At 45.2% G+C, this 21186-nt stretch overlaps 1 protein-coding gene across 6 annotated transcripts in view; it reads right to left on the bottom strand.

The window, feature by feature from the left end:
* The window catches only part of Lca5l (lebercilin LCA5 like), a 35539-nt gene that overhangs the window by 10192 nt on the left and 4161 nt on the right, over positions 1 to 21186 (bottom strand). For 2 of the 6 annotated variants that reach the window (XM_076549295.1, XM_076549296.1), the window contains exons 2-6: positions 17836 to 17994; positions 10661 to 10736; positions 8538 to 8863; positions 5218 to 5732; positions 3493 to 3630 (exon numbers count right to left, since the gene is read on the bottom strand). In XM_076549295.1, coding sequence (XP_076405410.1) covers positions 3493 to 3630; positions 5218 to 5732; positions 8538 to 8863; positions 10661 to 10665 — 984 coding nt within the window. In that variant the 5' untranslated portion in view covers positions 10666 to 10736; positions 17836 to 17994. Of the gene's footprint in view, positions 1 to 3492; positions 3687 to 5217; positions 5733 to 8537; positions 8864 to 10660; positions 10737 to 16956; positions 17030 to 17835; positions 17995 to 21186 lie in introns of those variants that run through there. The other 4 variants (XM_015999873.3, XM_076549294.1, XM_076549298.1 and 1 more) reach the window with 3 other exon arrangements.

The following is a 21186-nucleotide window of genomic DNA, read 5'->3' on the forward strand; positions in this document are numbered from 1 at the left end:
GTGTGTATATGTGCCCATGGACACAGTTGAATGTCTTTGTGTGTATATGTACACATGGACACAGTTGAATGTCTCTGTGTGTATATGTGCCCATGGACACAGTTGAATGTCTCTGTGTGTATATGTGCACATGGACACAGTTGAATGTCTCTGTGTGTATATGTGCCCATGGACACAATTGAATGTCTCTGTGTGTATATGTGCCCATGGACACAGTTGAATGTCTCTGTGTGTATATGTGCACATGGACACAGTTGAATGTCTCTGTGTGTATATGTGCCCATGACACAGTTGAATGTCTCTGTGTGTATATGTGCCCATGACACAGTTGAATGTCTCTGTGTGTATATGTGCACATGGACACAGTTGAATGTCTCTGTGTGTATATGTGCACATGGACACAGTTGAATGTCTCTGTGTGTATATGTGCCCATGGGCACAGTTGAATGTCTCTGTGTGTATATGTGCCCATGGACACAATTGAATGTCTCTGTGTGTATATGTGCACATGACACAGTTGAATGTCTCTGTGTGTATATGTGCTCATGACACAGTTGAATGTCTCTGTGTGTATATGTGCACATGGACACAGTTGAATGTCTCTGTGTGTATATGTGCACATGGACACAGTTGAATGTCTCTGTGTGTATATGTGCACATGGACATAGTTGAATGTCTCTGTGTGTATATGTGCACATGGGCACAGTTGAATGTCTCTGTGTGTATATGTGCACACTCTATCCTTTAAGCTGTTGAACATCCTCCCTGATTTCATGTCTTAGTGCTTGTCAGCAGTGAGGTGTAAGCACAGGTGTTGGAGTGTGTCTTTTGTAGTGGACTTCATTTCCTTTAGGCGTGTATCAGTGCTGTTGCTGGTCACACAGTCCTTCTATTTTTAGCCTTTGAGGAACCTGCCTACTGCTTTCCATGGCTCAGCTAACTTACATTCCCACCATCAGTTCCTTTTTCTCCACATCCTTACAAGCATTTTCCTGTGGTAACAGCCATTCTAACTGGGTGGGTGGAGTCCTAGGGCAGTGTGGACACACATTTTCTTGATGGCTAAAGTTATTCAACATTTTTTGTATCATTTGTGTTTCTTTTTTGAGGAGTCTATTCAAGTTATTCTATTTAATTATTTTAAGTGTGTGTGTGTGTGTGTGTGTGTGTGTGTATGTGTTTATGCATACCACACGCACACAGGAGCCTAGATGAGAAGAGGGTTAGTTACAGGGCATTGTGAGCTGTCATGTGGGTGCTAGGAACCAAAGCCTGGTCCTCTGCCAGAGTAGTAAGCACTCTTAACTGCTGAGTCAGCTTACGAGCCTCATCCTACTACTACTATTACTATTATTATTATTATTTTTGGTTTTTTGAGACAGGGTTTCTCTGTTTAGCTTTGCGCCTTTCCTGGAACTCACTTGGTAGCCCAGGCTGGCCTCGAACTCACAAAGATCTACCTGCCTCTGCCTCCCGAGTGCTGGGATTAAAGGCGTGCGCCACCACCGCCCGGCCCCTAGTATTATTTTTTAAAAAACACATTTTTCTCGGGGCTGGAGATCCGACTCAGTAGTTAGGAGCACATACTGCTCTTGCAGAGGACCCAGGTCCAGTTCTTAGCACCCATGTTGGGTGGCTCATAGCTGACTATAACTCCAACTTGAGAGGATCTGATGTCCTTTTCTGACCTCCTTGGGCACTATACTTATGATCAGAAGCCCACACTCTCACACACAAATGTAAACACAATTATAAATAAAAAACAGGGATGGGAGGTGCCTCAGGAGTTAAGAGCACTTGCTGTTCTTCCAGAGGACCTTAGTTCAGGTCCCAGAACCCATGTCAGGAGGTTCATAACAGCCTGTAACTCAAGTTCCAACACCTCTTACTAGGTTCTATGGGCACTCACATAAATATACCCACTGTACACAGGCATGCTGTGGGATGTCTTTCTGTATACTGTGAATATGTGTTGCTCCCATTGGCTAATAAATAAAGCTGCATTGGCCTTTGGCAGGGCGGGATGGAGCCAAGCCAGAAAATCCAAGAGAGATAGGGAAAGGAGAAAAGAGAGTAAGAGTCGCCAGCCTGCCGTCCAAGGAGCATCATGTAATGGGACACAGGTAAAGCCACGGAACAAGTGGTGATACATAGATTGATGGAAATGGGTTGAGTTAAGTTCTAAGAGCTAGCTAGCAAGAAGCTTGAGGCATAGGCCATACAGTTTGTAATTAATATTAAGCCTCTGAGTGGTTATTTTATAAGTGGCTGCGGGACAGCGGGTGGGAGAGATTCGTCAGGACCACAGGGTGGGCAGGACCGGAGAAGCTTCTGGCTAACAGGCACATTCATAAACACACAATTCAAAAGTAAAATGAGTCTAAAGAATAAAATAATAAAAACAAAGATTTTTTTTTTGTTTGTTTTGTTTTTGTTTTTGTTTTTCGAGACAGGGTTTCTCTGTGTAGCTTTGCGCCTTTCCTGGAACTCACTTGGTAGCCCAGGCTGGCCTTGAACTCACAAAGATCCACCTGCCTCTGCCTCCCGAGTGCTGGGATTAAAGGTGTGTGCCACCACCGCCCGGCAAAACAAAGATGTTTTAAGAGACTTGCATTCTTAAATGTTTTCTATATTTTATTTATTGTTTGTGTTTATGTGTATGTATGTATGCATGTATGTGTGCAAGCATGCCACTGTGTACATGTTGAGGTCAGAGGACAACTTGGGGGACTTGGTTTTCTCCTTTGACCATGTGGGTCCCAGGGTTCTAACTCGGGTTGTGAGGCTTTGCAGCAAGCCCCTTTGCCATGCCAGCCCTATTCTTTTTTGAGACAGTCTTACATAGCCCAGGCTGGCCCTAAAGGGATGACTTTCAACTGCTCATCCCCATCTGCACCATATCTGGTGCTGTAAGTGAAACTGTTAGTTTTGCATCTGTGAAGTTGGAAACTGTGGCGGGCTCATGCATACCCTGTGAATGCATCACCACTGGGCTACATCTCAAGTTAAGACTTTAAATAAAGTTATGGGCCATTAAAATGTACTCTGAATATTACCATGCTTTAATTTCTAAGTTTAAAAACTTATTTTGAGTTAAAGTGTTGTTGTCAAATATACTGTTGTTTACTGTTATAAAATAACAATGAAGACAAGCGGTCTTAGGAAGAGAGATTTTCTAACCACAGTGCACAGTGGCCCAGCTGCTCACTGTCTCTGCTAGCTGCGGGTCCTCTATCTGTGCATAACTGCCTGAAGAAACAGCTTGAAGACTCTCGGCCCAAGGAACCGCGGTGCTGGACATATTATTTCCACTCACGGGCCTAAGGAACCGCGGTGCTGGACACATTGTTTCCACTCTCGGGCCTAAGGAACCACCGGTGCTGGACACATTGTTTCCACTCTCAGGCCTAAGGAACTGTGGTGCTGGACACATTGTTTCCAGTCTCGGGCCTAAGGAACCGCGGTGTCGGACACATTGTTTCCAGGAAATACCTTAAGCTTCTGCTGCAGCTGCCTCACTTCCCCCTGCAGAGTCTTGGTCGCTGTCTGAGCTGCCAACGTCTTCCGGTTTTCTTTGGCCAGTTGCCGACCAAAGGATCGATTGTTCAGCCTCAGCTGTTTTTCCAAGCTCTGAAAACAGTATATATTTCAACTACTCTGTAGCCAGCGTGGCACCTGAAACTTGACTGCAATGAAACGAGCTACATTTATGACAGGTGAAAAATTTCAACACAACTTTAGTCACTGGCTTAGGGGACAAACAGAACAAAATGAAATGAAACTGGGCCAGAAAGTCCCAGATCTCAGGTCTAGAGAATAAATGTCTTTCCAGCCAAATGCTCAAATGTTCCTTACAAACTCTGCACACTGATACTTAATATTTAAACACATCCTGAAGAACCAGTAAGTACAACCAGAGTCAAACTTAATGTGGGGCCCAAATGTGTCATTCTGCTGTCTCTGCATGTGGTGACCCTTGGCTCCTCTCCCTAGAGGGTCCAGCCTCAGTGCAGACCATGATGGACAGGGATTCCTGGAGAACAGACATGAAGGTTGTAATGGGGCTTCATGCCACCCTCCACAGTGCTGGATTATAAGACAGGGGACAACAGGCACCTGCTAGGGTAGGCCCCCCAGATGCACTAGCACCCAAGATGCTGACCTAGGTGTAGCAGAGTGACGGGCTACTCGGTGTTGTTGGTTTCTCATCCATTCCTTGGGAGACAACTGTCTTTGAAAGTAGAACTCCAGAAGAATGGTGTGAAAATGTGGGTGAAACAACCTAAAACTTATCCTAGAAAGCATCTGTCACCATCAGGTATCAAAGAAATGAGCAGTACATTGACCCCATCTGTATTTATGTCCATGATGATCATGGAAAACAGGCAGGACTCTGTGTGATTAGTGCCTGCTCCCACACTGTCCCTTTTAGTGACATCCCTTGGCTTTTGACAACCAGGGTCTGTGGAGGAAAATCTGTCCATCCATCTCTTCAGTTACTTTAATTCCATTCCTCCCCTTTTTCCCTCCCTCCCTCCCTCCCTCCCTCCTTCCCTCCCCTCTGTTCTCTCCTCTCTTTTCCCCTCCCCTCCTTTTCCCTTTCCTTTCTTCTTCCCCAAGAAACATTTTGAAATAACCAAAACTGTTTGAGGCGACACAAAAGCAAAAGAAGCTCAACAGACAGACAGACAGACAGACACCATACTCTGGCAAGGGGAGGCAGCCTTTCAGTAGGAGTTCATTTCAAAGGGCGATTCCCACAACACACAGTAGACCTCTGGTTCACAGGAGATGCCCTGTGTGGCCATCAGAACAGCTGCTTCCAGACACACATCTGGCTGGAGAGAACACTTCCAGATGCACATCTGGCTGGAGAGAACACTTCCAGACACAGATCTGGCTGGAGAGAACACTTCCAGATGCACATCTGGCTGGAGAGAACACTTCCAGATACACATCTGGCTGGAGAGAACACTTCTAGACACACATCTGGCTGGAGAGAACACTTCCAGATACACATCTGGCTGGAGAGAACACTCGCTCACTCAGGGGAGCAGACATCCAGCTCTGAGCTCTGAGACTTGCGTCCTTCCAGCCCTGACCCCACTCCACACTCCACACATTTACTCCCTGTGGTGAGCTGCATGTGAACCATGTGAGCCCATGGATGTGAACTATGCATCCTCTCTATCAATACTGGACTTCTGAGATACAAACCTGTATTTTTTTGTCATTTGCCTCCATTTTGGCTGTAAGAACAGTCAACCTGTGAGTCAGTTCTTCTCTTTCTGCAAGGTTTTTGTCTTCTGAAAGTTTCTGTAGAGCCTGCAAGGCATCTTTGGTCCTCAGCAACTCACTGTCGGTTTCTCGCAGTTTCCTTGACACGGTTCGCTCCTTCTCCTGGGATTTCCGAAGGAGCTGACGTAGGTTCTTCACCTCATTCTGGTGCCTAACTGTAATTTGAGGTAGATTGTTTTGTGAGTTCACATATTTCCCTATAGCTTTCAAGTGCCTTAGCTGAAGTTGTTTCAAAAATTGGTTTTCTATAAGAGTGGCTTCCAGCTTCCGATGTATGTCGGCTAGCTCATTCTTCAGCTCTTTAATCTTATGAAGCCTGGCTGACAATATTCGATGTGTCATGGCGTCTCTTCTTTTGGCAATTGTTTGAATTTGAGAGTTGAAAAATGAAGAATTCCAGATGTGCTTTTTCTCAGCCTGGATGTCCTTCTGGCCTGTGTGGGCAGACAATGCAGATGGTTAGCAGCAGTGCACAGAGGTGCACAGATGTGCACAAGTGTGGCGATCCCCCAAACATCCATAAAAGCCGTGGAACTAGGAGGCAAAAGAAGGCTGGCTGACTCTGCCTGCTGCTGGCTTTTCACATACTCGAGTCTCACTGACAATTCTTCAGCCAGTTGTATCTATTTTGTATATGGAGGTTTATTTTAAGTCATCCAAGCTTATATAGCCATGATGTGACAGAATGGATTGAAAACAACATCTTGGAGTCTAAAGCCTATGTTTAGTTATTTGCTATAAGTTTTTCAAAAATCCTGGCAGGTGTGGAGGCACATCCTCTATCCCAGCACTGGGGAAGTAGAGGCAGAAGGATCAGGATAGCCTGAGCTAAGAGATGTCATTTCAAACAGAACACAAATTCTATTAGAAACCACTGTGCTGGACGTTTTTGAGAGGTGGGAACCTCAGTGAAGAAAATGCCTCTACAAGATCAGGCGTAGTCAGGCCTGGAGCGCATTTTCTTAATTTGTGATTGATGGGGTTGGTCCAGCCCATTGTGGGTGGTGCCATCTCTAGACTGGTGGTTCTGGGTTCTATAAGAAAGCAGGCTGAACAAGCCAGTAAACAGCTTTCCTCCATGGCTTCTACATCAGCCCCTGCCTCCAGGTTCCTGCCCTGTTTGAGTTCCTGTCCTGACTTCCTTCAGTGATGAACAATGATGTGGAAGTGTAAGCCAAGTAAACGCTTTCCTCCCTGACTTGCCTTTTGGTGAGGATGTTTCACCAGAGCAATGGAAACTAGTTTAGTGTGACATAGACCAGCTATTTAAGTCACCACAGTTCTCCCAGTGGGCTCTGAGATGGCTCCCTTCAGTCACACGTTTTTATTTTTATTTTATGTGTCAATGCTTTGCCTGCACTCATGCATGTGCACCCATATGTACCTGTTAGATTCCTGGAACTGGGATTATAGATGGCTGTGAGCCACCGTGAAGTCCTGAGAATCAAACCCAGGTTTTCCGTAAGAACAACAAGTGCTCTTAACTGCCAAGTCACTTCTCCAGCCCGCAGTGGAACATTTTTGTTCCTCCTCTTGAGTCAGTTCTGGTCCCAGAGGCTGGGTGTTCACAGACTTGTACACTGCAGATGTACATGGGGGACCCGCCCAACCTTGATGTCATTTGCTAAGATCGTCTCTTTGAAGTGCTCCAGACTCCAACAGCATCTCAGCATGAAACAAACAAGTGGGTTTTTCATGTTCTATATGGGGCTCTGGTACTGCATGAGATCCATTCTTGTCCTTCTAGAAAGGAGACTTTTAGCTCTTTGAGAACCTAGGGAAAGCCATGGGTATTTTCCTCTGGAAAAGCCCAGAATACATATAGACCCCCAAATGCATAAGATATCTTGTGGTTCACAGACACATCCATCTTAGAAGAATGGGTAGATAAAGACCTGAAGAGTCTACAGATTCTGAAGTGGCACAGAGCATCCTGGACACACTTGGTAGCAGTGGGTTGGGGAAAGGCAGTGAGAGGTAGAGGAGCCCCTCAGACAGCAGGCTCTCCATCAGCTCCTTCTCAGCTGCCTGCCTAAGGAGTACAGACCAGTGCCCATTGCTTAAAATAGGCAAAAGTGATTCCAGTCTGGGCAGTGGGAAAGGAGGAGATGGGAGGTGGTACAAAGCTAAATCTACCTTGGACGGGAGTTGATGTAATTAGTACTTTCAAAGTCTACAACTTTAATTTCAGCACTCTGGAGGCAGAGGCAGGTGGATCTCTATGAGTTCAAGGCCAACCTGGTCTACAGAGTGAATTCCAGGACAGCCAGAGCTACACAGTAAGGTCTTGTCTCTAAAAATAAAACAAAAGGCCACAAGAAAACGTGTCACTAACAGCCCTTTGGGTGGTGTTGGTTTTCAAGATTGTCAACATCCTCACCAGACTTGGGATACTGTCTTCTTGGGGTGTTGAGACAAGACAATGACATTTCATTGGCAGTTCAAACTTTTTTTCTGTCTTTTATTTATTTATTTATTAATTTTTAAATTTTTTTCTTATTTTTTCCCCCAAGACAGGGTTTCTCTGTGTAGCTTTGCGCCTTTCCTGGAACTCACTCTGTAGCCCAGGCTGGCCTCTGCCTCCCAAGAGCTGGGATTAAAGGCGTGCGCCACCACCACTTTGATTCTTTAGCTAAGACAGAAGGCTAAAAGCCATTACTGAGTATTGTGATGAGGCTGCCTATTAACTAGTACCAGAACTGTCCCTACTAGCAGGCTTGGAGGGTCATCTCTGCCAGGACAAGGCTACAGCTTCTTGTTATTGTATAACTATCCTTAATTATCTATTTCCCAGTTCTGTTTGTAAAAGCTCACCTGCTGTGGTGGTTTGAAAGAAAATGGCCCCCAAAGGGAGTGGCATTATTAGGAGGCGTGGCCTTATGTGAGGAAGTGTGTCACTGTGGGGCGGGCTTTGAGGTCTCTTTTGCTCAAGCTTCCCTCAGTGTGACAGTTGACTTCCTGTTGCCTGCAAGCCAAGATGCAGCACTCTCAGCTCCAGCACACGTCTGCCCGCCCACCGCCATGCTCCCCGTCATGATGATAATGGACTGAACCTCCAACTGTAATCCAGCCACCCCATTAAATGTTTCCCTTCTAAGAGCTTCTGTGGTCACGGTGTCTCTTCACAGCAGTAGCAACATACACCTGTGATGATTGTGGACCACTCCAAGATACCGTCATTAAACAAAGACGCCACTGTGACCAGGGCTGCAGCCTGGCAGGAACGTATGACTTCTTACCTTTATGCTGGGGGATTTTAGAAATATACTTTCTCTTCTCCTGCTCTTTCCCCAGAAGCCGCTCTGACTGATATCTGTTGGTTGCTTCAGAGCACTCGGAAAGAAAGTCTTCAGAATAGTCATAGTGGGAAGCCAGGCTTCTGTAGGAACACTGAGACCTGCTGTAATCTACGCTCCCATTGGAAGCCCTGCTGTTCCTTGACAGGTTGCCAGCGTCTGGGCTACTCTTGCCTTCTGCAGACTTCCTGTTGCTTCCTAGTGCCAGGCTGGGGAAATGCTCATTTGTGTGTGCCTTTGTTGTATCAGCCAGAGACATAGTCCACAACCTAGCAGGAGAAAAGCATGCTTCAGCTTAGGGATACTGTGTTAAAGTGGGCCCATGCTTTAGTGTACTTTCTTACTACAATGAATAATTAAGGTTGTGAAATGTACTGCTTTTTTGAGACAAGATTTCATTGTGCAGTCCTGCTTGGCCTGAAGCTTACTATGTAGAACAAGTCGGCCTCAAAGTCATAGAGATCTGTCTTTCTTTGCCTCCCAAGTGCTGGGATTAAAGGCTGTGCCACCATCTTCAGCTCAGAATGATACATTATTATTATTTTTTTTTTTAGATTTTTTGAGACAGGGTTTCTCTGTGTAGTTTTAGTGCCTGTCCTGAAACTCTCTCTGTAGACCAGGCTGGCCTTGAACTCACAGAGATCCGCCTGGCTCTGCCTCCTGAGTGCTGAGATTAAAGGCGTGTGCCACCACTGCCTGGCCTAGAATAATACATTATTAAAAAGCATTTTCAGGAACAGTCTCAATTAGGTCTTACATTATTTATACATGAAATATAGGACCTTGGGGTCAAACTTTGATAATCTTTATAGGCAATATAAAACTATATCTGATAACAACATCGGCAACTTTTCTGATTTATTTTTATGTATATGAGTGTTTGCCTGTGTGTGTCTGTGCACCACATGTATGCAGTGCCTGTGGAGGCTAGAAGAGGGTGCCAGATTCCCTGGAACTGGAGTTTGACATGGTTATGGTCTGCAGTGTGGGTGCTGGGAACACAACCCAGGTCTTCTGCAAGAGCAGCAAATGCTTTTAACTGCTGAGCCATTTTTAAATGGCAGCTTCTTTTAAAGGAGTAGCCCAGGATGGCCACAATTTATGTTTAAAAAAAGAGAAGGAAAACAAAAGCAATGAATTCCCCTTGTTCATTTGCTCTTCCTTCTAAAGGGATCTAGAACCCAGCCCAGCATTATTAATATATTTTAAATTTATGTATTTATGAGGTTGAAATGCACACATGTGGAGGTCAGAGGACAGCTTGCCAGAACTAGTTCATCTGGGCATCTTCATGCTGTCAGGCTTGGCGGCAAGCTTCTTTATCTACTGAACCTGCCTACTGTGGGATGGCCTTTCTGTGTGCTGTGAATATGTGTTGCTACCATTGGTTAATAAAGAAGCTGCTCTGGCCTATGGCAAGACAGGTTTCCAGTGGAAAATCCAAGCAAAGATATAGGGAGAAGGAAGGCGGAGTCAGAGGAGATGCTGAGCACTGCTGGGGGAGCAAGATGTAATGGAACACAGGTAATGCCACAAAGCCACATGGCAAAACACAGATTAATAGAAATGGGTTAAATTAAGTTGTAAGAGTTAGTTAATGATAAGCCTGAGCCATAGACCAAACAGTTTGTAATTAATATTAAGCCTCTGAGTGATTATTTTATAAGCTGCTGCAGGACTGGGTGGGACTGAGAAACTTCTGTCTACACCCGCTATCTTCTGACCAGGCTGGCCCCAAACTCTAATCCTTCTGCCTCAGCTTCCCCAGCACTGGGATTATAGGCATGGGCCATAAGCAGCTAGGTCTGTATGGTTTGTTAAGAGCTGTTCAGTGACCTTAGAGGTGGACGCAATGTCATTCAAGGAAGACACTTTCAGATTCTCTCGGTGTGAGCTATTTGAACTGAGAATTTGAAGTGGATAGAATAGGAAGTCACACACAAGAAGAGCCCCCAACGCATACACTCAGCACAATTAACTTGAGTCGGAACGCCGAGGCTCAACACTTCATGAGGCTCTATATTAGGAAGGATCAGGCTACTGGAAGCTCTTGCATAGTAGCCTACCTCATCAGTAGAATGAAACAAACCAATCCATCGCAGGCAACTTTAAAAGCATGGCTTTTTCATTCAGTTCTCAATTCTGTTTTATCAAGGAAGCAAAAGAGACATTATTAGCTGGTGTGAGGCCTCTGCAACAGGAATGCAACCCTGCGGGGAGCTGTGTCCCCAGGTTGGCTTCTGCCCTTTGCTGCACACGTTTAACGCTTTCAGCCTTCTCCGTGGTTGATGGAACGTACTATGCAATTCATATTTTCCCACTAAGAACCTTAGCCATATGACCTGACTAGTAATACCGGCATTTTGTTTAACTGTCATTTTTATGATGTGCAGACTGTGCATGCATCAACAATCCTCACTGTACAGAGGAGGAGGCTCCGATGGGTCAAAGGGGAGGGGACCATCCAAGCTTTGCAGCTCAGGCCTGGGTCCTTTATGGCTTCACAGTGTGGACAACTAGTAGAACTTCACACCATCCAGCACAAAAAAAAATTCTCTTTCCAGAGTTCTTTTCTGGGTAGCAGTGGGCAGCATTCCAGGCAAAGGTCCTGCTTTGTGAACTGTTGCCTCTGGATTAAGAATCCCAGATGTTGGGGCTGGAGCGATGGCTAAGAGGTTTTAAGCAAGGACCAGGGTTCAATTCCTAGCACCCACATGGCAGCTTCCAACAGTCTGTAACTCCAGTTCCAGGGGATCCGGCACCCTCTTCTGGCCTCCATGGGCACCAGGCATGCATGTGGCACACAGACACACGTGCAGACAAAGCACCCACGCACATGGAAAACAATGAATCCCAGATGTTGTGCAGGACACCCTAAAGGGCCAAAGGAACTCTGTGGTGTTGTAGATATTTAATTGGGCAAAGATGTGTTACATCTGTTTGTGCTGCAGAATATTACTTTAACTGTAAAAAGGGGTGTTACTTCTGTTTATGCCGCATTTGTTTAACTATGAAAAGGTGTGTTGCATTGGTCAGGAGCGTGCGTGCGTATGCACATGCACGCACGCTCACATGTGAGCACAGGCATGGAGGTGGAAGATACTTGTGTGGAGATGCTTTTCCTCCCACCTTACATGGTTCTTAGGGCAGAGCTCAGTTTTCTAGGTTTGTGTGGGAAGCACTTTCACCTACTCAACCATCCTACCTTTTTTTTTTTAGACAGGTCATGTGTAGCCCAGGCTGGCCTTCAATTATGTAGCTGAGGGTGACCTTGAACTCTGGAACCCCTTGCCCCTGTCTCCCGGTGCTGAGATTACAGATTAGCCCCAGTATGCCTGGTTGAAGGGCTTTTCCTCTGCACTCAGCCCAGCAAGTCTCGCGATGGCTGGGAGTGTTGGTGCAGCACAGGACATGGGTACCAAAGGAGACCTGGAGCTGCACCTGGCTGTCTGCACAATGTGGCAAACGCCAGCAGTTCCACAGTGAGGTGGTGTCTGCCCCACGCCAAGCATCCATCCTGGAGGAGGGACTCTGCACTGCTGGCGTGTCAAGTGACAGGTTCCCCACCACCATTTCACCAGGAGAGACCGCTGCAAGGTCCCCACTGCACTGCGAAGTCTGAAGACAGAAACCCTGACTTGTCCCCGTGTGACTTCAGACCCCGCCCTCTGCTGCCATAACCAACACTTGACAGCCGTGAACGGTGCTGCTGGGCCTGACCCTACCTGCCCTGTGCCAGGCACAAGTCGGGGCTTCGCACACATCAGCTCACCTGTTCAGGAGGCCATCCTGTGAGGTGTGGTTGTCCACTCTGCTCTACAGGTGGAGTGTGAGGGCTCAGAGAGGATAGATAACTTGTCTAAAGTCACAGAGTTTGTGAGGGGAACAGCTGAGTGTGAACCAGGTCTGTTTGTTTAGAGTTCTCTTCACTATAACATCCTTGACCCCAAACACACATAATTTTTAAATATACAATCAAAAGGCCAACTTCTTTGATTCATCAAAACTACATATTTTTATGAAAAAAGGCATTTCCAAGTATTTGGGATGCAATTCAAAAATTGTATGAGGCCAGGTGGTGGTGGTGCATGCCTTTAATCCCAGCACTTGGGAGGCAGAGCCAGGTGGATCTCTGTGAGATTGAGGCCAGCCTGGTCTACAGAGCAAGATCCAGGACAGGTTCCAAAAGCTACAGAGAGAAACACTGAAAAAAAAAAGTGTTTGGCTGGTGTGGTGGCACAGGCCTTTAAACTCAACACTTGGGAGGCAGAAACAGGCAGATCTCTGAGTTGAGACCAGCCTGGTTCACATGGCCAATTCCAGGCTAGCCAAGGCTATATAATGAAAATTTATCTCAAATATTTATGAATGTAGTGTAAGTGTATGTGGTGCCTGCATGTGGTGTGTGTAGTGTTAGTGAGTACATATGTATGTGTGGTATATGCCAATGTGGTATGTGTAGTGTTTGTGAGTGTAATGTGTGTAGGATGTATGCATGTGTGAGGAATGTAAGTGCACATGTGTGGACGTTAAGGAGGATGTAGGTGGCCTGCTCTATCACTCACTGCCTTATTCTTTTTAAACAGGTTCTCTCACTGAACCTGGAGGTAGGCTAGCGGCCAGCAAGCTCTTCCCCCTTCCAAGAAGCTGGGAGGACAAGGGTGTGCTAAGATACTGTGCTGAGGAAACATTCACTCTTAATGGCTGCATAGCCAATTGTTCCAGCATTCCAGCCCCCTTTCCCCTGGAGACAAGGTTTCTCTATTTTGCCAAGCTGTTCTGGACTGTATGTGTATTCCAGCCTGGCCTTGAACTTACAGTGATCTGTCTGCCTCTGCCTTTTGAGTGCTGGAATTAAAGGTATGAGCTGCCATGCCTGGTACCATGTTTTCAAAGTAGATTTCCCACAGAATTTTCACTTTTGTTAGAACTCAGCTGTTCACATGTCGATGTTTATGGGCTTCTCTTTCCCACTGGCCACTGCTCTACTGACCGGCACAAATCCATAGTACGAGCTGCAGCTTCATCTTGAAGTGAGACACATTAGTACTCCAACTCTATCTTCATTTTTTTTTTTTCGTTTTTTCGAGACAGGGTTTCTCTGTGTAGTTTTGGTGCCTGTCCTGGATCTCCATCTGTAGACCAGGTTGGCCTCAAACTCACAGAGATCTGCCTGGCTCTGCCTCTCGAGTGCGGAGATTAAAGATGTATGCCACCAGTGCCTGACTTCCATATGAATTTCTAAATTGTTTTGTCAATGTCTAGAAATGGTCTGATAGACTAGAGATTATGTATAATCTGGATGATAGAGATTATGTATAATCTGGATGACAGAATAGAGATTATGTATAATCTGGATGACAGAATAGAGATTATGTATAATCTGGATGATAGAATAGAGATTATGTATTGCTGTGGGATGTTCTGTATGGCAAATGTGTTGCTCTGATTGGTCAATAAATAAAACACTGATTGGCCAGTGGCTAGGCAGGAAGTATAGGCGGGACTAACAGAGAGGAGAAAAGAAAGAACAGGAAGGCAGAAGGAGTCACTGCCAACCGCCACCAGGACAAGCTGCATGTGAAGATACTGGTAAGCCACGAGCCACGTGGCAAGGTATAGATTTATGGAAATGGATTAATTTAAGATATAAGAACAGTTAGCAAGAAGCCTGCCACAGCCATAGTTTGTAAGCAATATAAGTCTCTGTGTTTACTTGGTTGGGTCTGAGCGGCTGTGGGACTGGCTGGTGACAAAGATTTGTCCTGACTGTGGGCAAGGCAGGAAAACTCTAGCTACAATGTATAATCTGGGTGATAGAAAAGAGATTATGTATAATCTGGAGGTAAATTCAGGGACCTCCCACCATTGATAGTCCAATCCTTGTATGCTGAACATGTCTTTTTAGGTTGCCTGGGGTTTCTTTTGGCAATGTTCTACCGTTTTCAGTCTGAAAAAGTCTTGGATTTTGTTCGGTTCATTCCCAATTTCATACCTTTTATAGGAGCTGGCATGACTGTTGTGAGTGGTCATGTTTTAACTTCAGTCTCTGCTGGTTCCTGTCAGTGTACAGACTGCCACTGAGTTTGAATATTGATCTTGTCTCCTGCAACCTTGCTCGGCCTGCTCACTAGTTCTAGTGTTTTGTGGATCTTCTCATACTTAGAGATAACTGGATGTGTCTACGTGTATAGGTGTTTGGCCTGCATGTATGTATGCATGCCACCTGAATACAGTGCCTGCACAGGTCACCATAGGGCATGGAATCTCACAGAAATGGAGTTATACGTGGTTGTGAGCTGACATGTGGGTGCTGGGAACTGAAACTAGGTCCTCTACAAGAGCACCCGAGCCATCTCTCTAGCCCCTGGCCTCTCATACTTTCTCCATGGGTGACTGTAGCCTGTGCATAAAGAAAGCTGAGTTCCTTCACTGCATGGATGGTTATTTCTTTTTCTTGCTTGGTTACACTGGACAGAACCTCTGAGGATGGTGAGACTGGATGTCCTTGTCTTGATTTGGGTTTAGGAGGAAAACATTCAATCTCTCTCACATTAGATATTATACCAGCCATCTTAAAACACAAACAAAAGCAGAGTCCTTTCCCGATGGTGGATGTTCCCTTCTAGTCATTGTTTGTTTAAGGAACTAAGGTGAGTGCTAGTGAGAAGTAGACAGTGGAGGGACAGTGGTATAGCACTTACATGAGGCCCGGGTTCAGTCACCACTCAAGACATGGGGATGGTGTTAGGTGTGAGTGTCATGTGGGGCTGCCTGCTGAAGGCCTAGACACGACAGGACACCACAAGGAAGGCAGCTCTGCTCTTTCCCTGCACTCAGCTCTGCGTCTCCATGAGCTCCGCCTGACTGGGCCTGGGTCAGGACAGGGTGGTGAAGTACTGCCTGGGAGACCACGAGTGTTCCAAATTAACCCTGAGCATTCTAACAATGTTATGAGGCGATGTTTGTCTTTTATTTTTTTGAGACAGGGTTTTTCTGTGTAGCTCTGGCTGTCCTGGAACTCTCAGAGATCCACCTGCCTCGGCCTCCCCAGTGTTGGGATTAAAGGTGTGTGCCAGCTTGAATGTTATGATTTTTAACTAAACATCCATTCATGAACCGAGCAGTAGCTAGCTGTGGTTTGCATTTTCAGGCTCTGTGGGAAGGGCTTAAAGGCTTTTATTAGGCGAATGAGGAAACTGAGTAAAGACAATTGCCACAGCTCTGAAACTGTCTCACTTGACTGTTCGCAAAGTTCCTGCTTATAATCAGAGGCTAACTTAGCATTTTAAAACTGGCTAAGTCCAAGCTCCATTTCCTTCTATGCCAGTCACTTATAGTCAATGCTTTTGACTTAGATTTGGCTAGTTCTGGATTGTGGCCACTTGTTAACTGTTTTAACAGGACATAGAAGTAGCACCCTTACTGTCTACCACTGGCTGCCGAGGATCACTGGAACCTGACACCAACCGATTTGGAAAAACAGACAAGTGATTTCTTTGACAAATCATATTCCTTCCTTGAAGTAGGGAACAGTTGAATGTCTCCAGGGATAAGGAAGGGGATTGCAGTCAGGCATAGCGACATGTGCTTTAGTCCTAGGACTGGAGAGACAGAAGTAGGTGGATCTCTGAGTTCTAGACCAGCCTGGTCTTTGCTTTTTTGAGACAGGGTTTCTATGTAGCTCTGGCTGTCCTGATCTTGCTGTGTATAGGCCAGGCTGGCACTGAACTCGATGAGATCCACCTGCTTCTGCCTGTGCTACCCCTCCTGGCTTAAACATTAAAAAATATTTACTATTATTGTGTGAATGCATAATGTATGTGTGGGCACATGCAGACCATGGCATGCATGAGGAGGTCAAAGTCAGTTCTCTCCTGTCTTTATGTGGGTTTGGGGGATTGAACTTAGGTCACCAAAGGTATGTGCATGTGTACCATGTGTGTGCATGGTGCCCTCAGAGGCCAGAAGTGGGCATCAGATCTTCTGGAACTGTAGTTACAGATAATTGTGACTTGATTGGTGGTACTGGGAACCAAACCTGCATCCTCTACAAGACCAGTCGGTGCTCTTAACTGCTGAGCCATCTCTCCAGCTCCTCTGCCCCCAACGTATTTTTTGAAGATAAGTTTACATGAATATAGTCCCACTGTTGGTTGGAGGAGTACCTGTACTTAGCATAAATTATACCCACCAAAGAGATGGAACATTAGTATTCTGGAATTCCCAGGACCCTGGAACTATACTACAATTTCTATTTCTGTTGCTGACTATTGCTGTTGGGGTTCACCTGTGCTGGGAGACAGAGTTAAGACCCATCATTGGCAATGTAACCAAAGGAAAAGCACATTTTGACTCTTACATGTCACTGTACTCAGCAATGAGATGTGCTCTCTGGAGTTTCCAATCTGCTAGATTCCTGTTTCATCATCAACCTGTTATAAATTCATTGACAATTTAAAATCAGGAAGAGTGCATTTTTAGCTGATTAAACTGTTCTAGAGAGTCTGTGAAATAACATGACTAGGCTGCATTTCACAGTTCCCAACAAATACTTATGCTGTCTCCACATGTGAATTTTCTGATTACACAGGACACAATGGCCTGGCTCAACCCTAGTGGTCTTTATTAATTAGCACATCCAGAGAATATTTGTTTAGTGCTTGTTGGGTGCGGGGGTTAGAAAAGCAAACTATCTTCAAGATGCTGAAATAAGTCTGTAAGTGCCTCCTAGTGCCCGACTTTGCTCCGTCAAATCTGAGGAGTGAGTGTCTAGTTTGAGTTGTTTTTTTTTTTTTTGGCAGTCTTTACACTTTGAACCATTGGTGTTTATAGTATGATGGTGTCTGTTTTATTCACTTGAAGCACATTTTTGTCTCTGTAGTGCAAGGTATACAGATGTTTCTTTGCTGTTGTGACTCAGGAACACAATCCAAAATGGTACCAGCTGTTACAATGGAGAATCTGCATGATGTCTGCTCACGGATGGCACCAGACCAAAGGGATCACTGTTCATAACATCAGCAAACCTTTGCATTCTGTCTACTATAGAGGGAGACATAAGAATATTCTTAACAGCAGCGAACCTTTGCACTGTGTATCTATTATAAAGGGAGAGATAATCTTCTAGATCAAGGTGTACACAGGAGTTATCATTCTATACTGTTTTTCCATCCTGATTTTTCAATAAGGCAGATCAAAAAGCACATAGTGAATTATTTAAAGATGAGTTACTGCATACCTGTTGCTCTTTTTCAAACTCATTCTCTAAGGTGTCTAGAGATGAACTGTATGCCTGATGCGGAGCACTCTTCACTGTTTCCTCACGAAGTTTCCAAGGTAGGACATTTTGACATGTTCTAGTCTTTTTTTTACAATAAAGTCTATATTTCAAAAAACCCTAAAATATTACAAAAGAGAAATGTTAATCTCACAGATATATTTGTATAAGAACAGTATCTATCCTCTATCATCTATATGTGGCGGTTTGAATGAGAATACTCACATTCAAATGCTTGGTCTGCAGATGTTGAACTGTTTGGTAAGGATTAGGAGGGGCAGCCTTAATAGAGGAGGTGTCACTGAGGGTGGGCTTTGCGATTAGCTCTCTCTGCCTCCTGCCTCTGGATCAGATCTAAGATCTCAGCTACTGTGTCAATGCCATGCCTGCCTGTTTGCTGACATGCTCCTTACCATGGTGGCCATGGGTTCTAATCCTCTGGAAATGTAAGCCCCAAAATTAAATGCTTTCTTTTATAAGTTGCTTTGGTCATGGTGTCTCTTCATAGCAACAGAAAAGTAGCTAGGATTCTGTCTATATTTGTCTGTACAGTATTCATCATACATTGAGGCTTTTTTTTTTCTTCCAAAGAGAAATCAGCTATTGGCAGTTGTATTTACTCTTCTTTTAAAAATTCATTATGTGTATGGGTGTTCTGCCTGGTGCCCCTGGAGGAGAGAAGAGGGCATCAGATCCCCTGGACCTGGAGTTATAGATGTTTGTGAACTACCATGTGAGTGCTGGGAACTGAACCTGGGTCCTTCTCTAGAGCAGGCAAGCTCTTAACCATTTCCCTGGTCCCCAACTGCAATTATTCCTGATTATCAACTTAACATGATCTAGAGTCACGTAGGTGACAAAGCTCAGGGTGTGACCGGTGAGGGACCTTCTAGATTAGGTTCACTGAAGTAGAAAGACCCAATCTAGACCTGGGCGGCACCATCACACAGGTTAGGGTCTTGGGTGGACAAAAGGAGAAAGCTAGCTGAGCACCAGAACTCTCACTTTCTGTGTCCTGACTGGATGTGGTGTGACTAGGGCCTCAGGCTACCACTGCCTTCCTCAGCAATGACTGTCCCTCAGACTGTGAGCAAAACACACGTCTCCTCTCCTAAGCTTCTTTTTTCTGGAACACAGCACTGACTGGGAAATGTTTGGCTGTGATCATCAGACAGCTGTGTGGAAATAAGATCTGAAAAAGTCATACAAGAGCCTGTGTTTTAGCTGCCTGTTCTTCTTTTCTGGTGTCCAACAAAAAAGTTATTGCATTATGTGTTACTATAAATGACAAAATGCCAAAGGAAAGCCTCTTGGCATGACTGGTAACTCTTGGTGTTATTTTAGAAACAGTGATATTGGTTGGTGATTATTATACATGGTTCTCAGTGGGTCTCATGACTTACACGATTTCTGATCATTAGTATTACAGCCATAGCCCCTCCCCTTTTCCCCAGTGCTTAGGATCCACCCAGGACCATGTGAGAAAAATCCAAATACTGTATACCGAAGTGATTACTAATTCACATGTACAATTTAAATGGAATGACTGTGTTTCTTCCCCAAGTTATCCTATGGCGAGGTAACTGTCATGCCTGTAGAGCTTGAATCCCTTTCTGCAGATCTCTGTATCACGTGCCCTCGCAGGCAAGCTCAGTGGGAGCAGTGCTCTGGACTCTGCCCAGGGAAGGGGTTACTGTTCAGCATCCTGGGCTCAGCTCACCGGCTGTGTCTCAGCTTCCATCTGTCAGTGGGAAACGACAGCTCAACACATTTCCCTTTCCTTACTCATTCTTTGTTTTTGTTTTTGTTGTTTTGAGACAGGGTTTCTGTGTGTAGTTTTGGTGCCTGTCCTGGATCTCACTCTGTAGACCAGGCAGGACTTGAACTCACAGAGATCCACCTACGTCTGCCTCCCGAGTGCTGGGACTAAAGGCGTGCGCCACCACTGCCCGGCTGTCATTCTTGACACACTATTCCCTTCTGTACTGCTTGTTTTCTTTAGCACAGATCATAGTGTAGTGCACATCAGCCCTGACTTGGCTTATATGTTACTTTATGTTTCACTGTGGACAACATAACTGCTTTGTCTAATGTTATACCTCTAGAGTCTAGAAGAACTCCTAGGGATACTGAGTGTTCAATAAATATGACCAAATAAGTTTCTTTTCAGAATTTTCTGTGCTTCCTTAATTTCTGTATGCATGTTCATTACTTCTGACAAAACTTCACTACTGCTAACCCCAGCTGGAAATGCTCTAAATGAAATCTTCCTCAACATGATAAATGAACAAATATGTTAATGGTGAAATCAAGCTGGAATAAGGATAAAGAGAAGGATACCTTCTACCTGTAACTAATATTGTTCTTCAGGTACTAGACAATGGAATCAGACATGAGAAAAAGCGCTGGAGAGATGGTTCAGCCATTCAAGGCAAGACTCACAACTAAAATGTCACACATGAGAAAGAAACCAAAGGTATAAATCCTGGAAAATGAGAGGTAAGTTATTTATTAATTGAAGAGAACAGAAATGTATCCTTAGAAAACCTTTTGAAACACTAAGGAAGATGGGGCTGTGGCAGTGGTTCAGCAGTACACTGACTATACCACGAGCATGAGGGCCTGGGCTCTGATTCCTGGCACTCATGCCACAGGCTGGGCCCAGTGGCTCAGGCCTGCAATGACGGCACTGGGGAGGCAGGGGCAGGAGGACCCCTGGGGCTTGTGCCAGACTAGCTGATCCATGAGCTCCAGGTTCACTGGAAGATCCTCTCTTAAAATCAAGGTGGAGGTGGGGCTGGAGAGATGGCTCGGTGGTTAAGAATAATTGCTACTCTTGCAGAGGACAGGAGTTCTAGTGTCAGCAGCACAGGGAGGCTCAGAACTGCCTGTACTCCAGCTCCAGAGGCTCTGGCGCCCTCTTCTGGCTTCTGTGGGTACTTGCACTCATGTACACATACCAACACACACACACACACACACACACACACACACACACACACACACACACAACTGCAAAATAGTAATCTTTAAAAATAATAAGGTGGAGATCTAGTGGACAAAATGATACCAAATCAGATGCAATAAGTATGGGAAAACATAAAGAATCTGAAGAAGAATGTCAACAAGGACTGTGCCCACAGACACGGTGAAGTAAAGCTACCATGGGTACAGTGCCTGAGCGGCTCGCTGTACCGCATGATGGAACAGAGAAGCATGAATAGTTGAGCATGAATAGTTGAGGACAAAGTAACAAGAAGACCACCACAGGCTAGATGTTATCTGTAAATCCAAAGTGAATTCTTACTGCAT

Source organism: Peromyscus maniculatus, chromosome 12, assembly GCF_049852395.1.
Source record: "Peromyscus maniculatus bairdii isolate BWxNUB_F1_BW_parent chromosome 12, HU_Pman_BW_mat_3.1, whole genome shotgun sequence".
NCBI classification, from domain to species: Eukaryota; Metazoa; Chordata; class Mammalia; order Rodentia; family Cricetidae; genus Peromyscus; species Peromyscus maniculatus.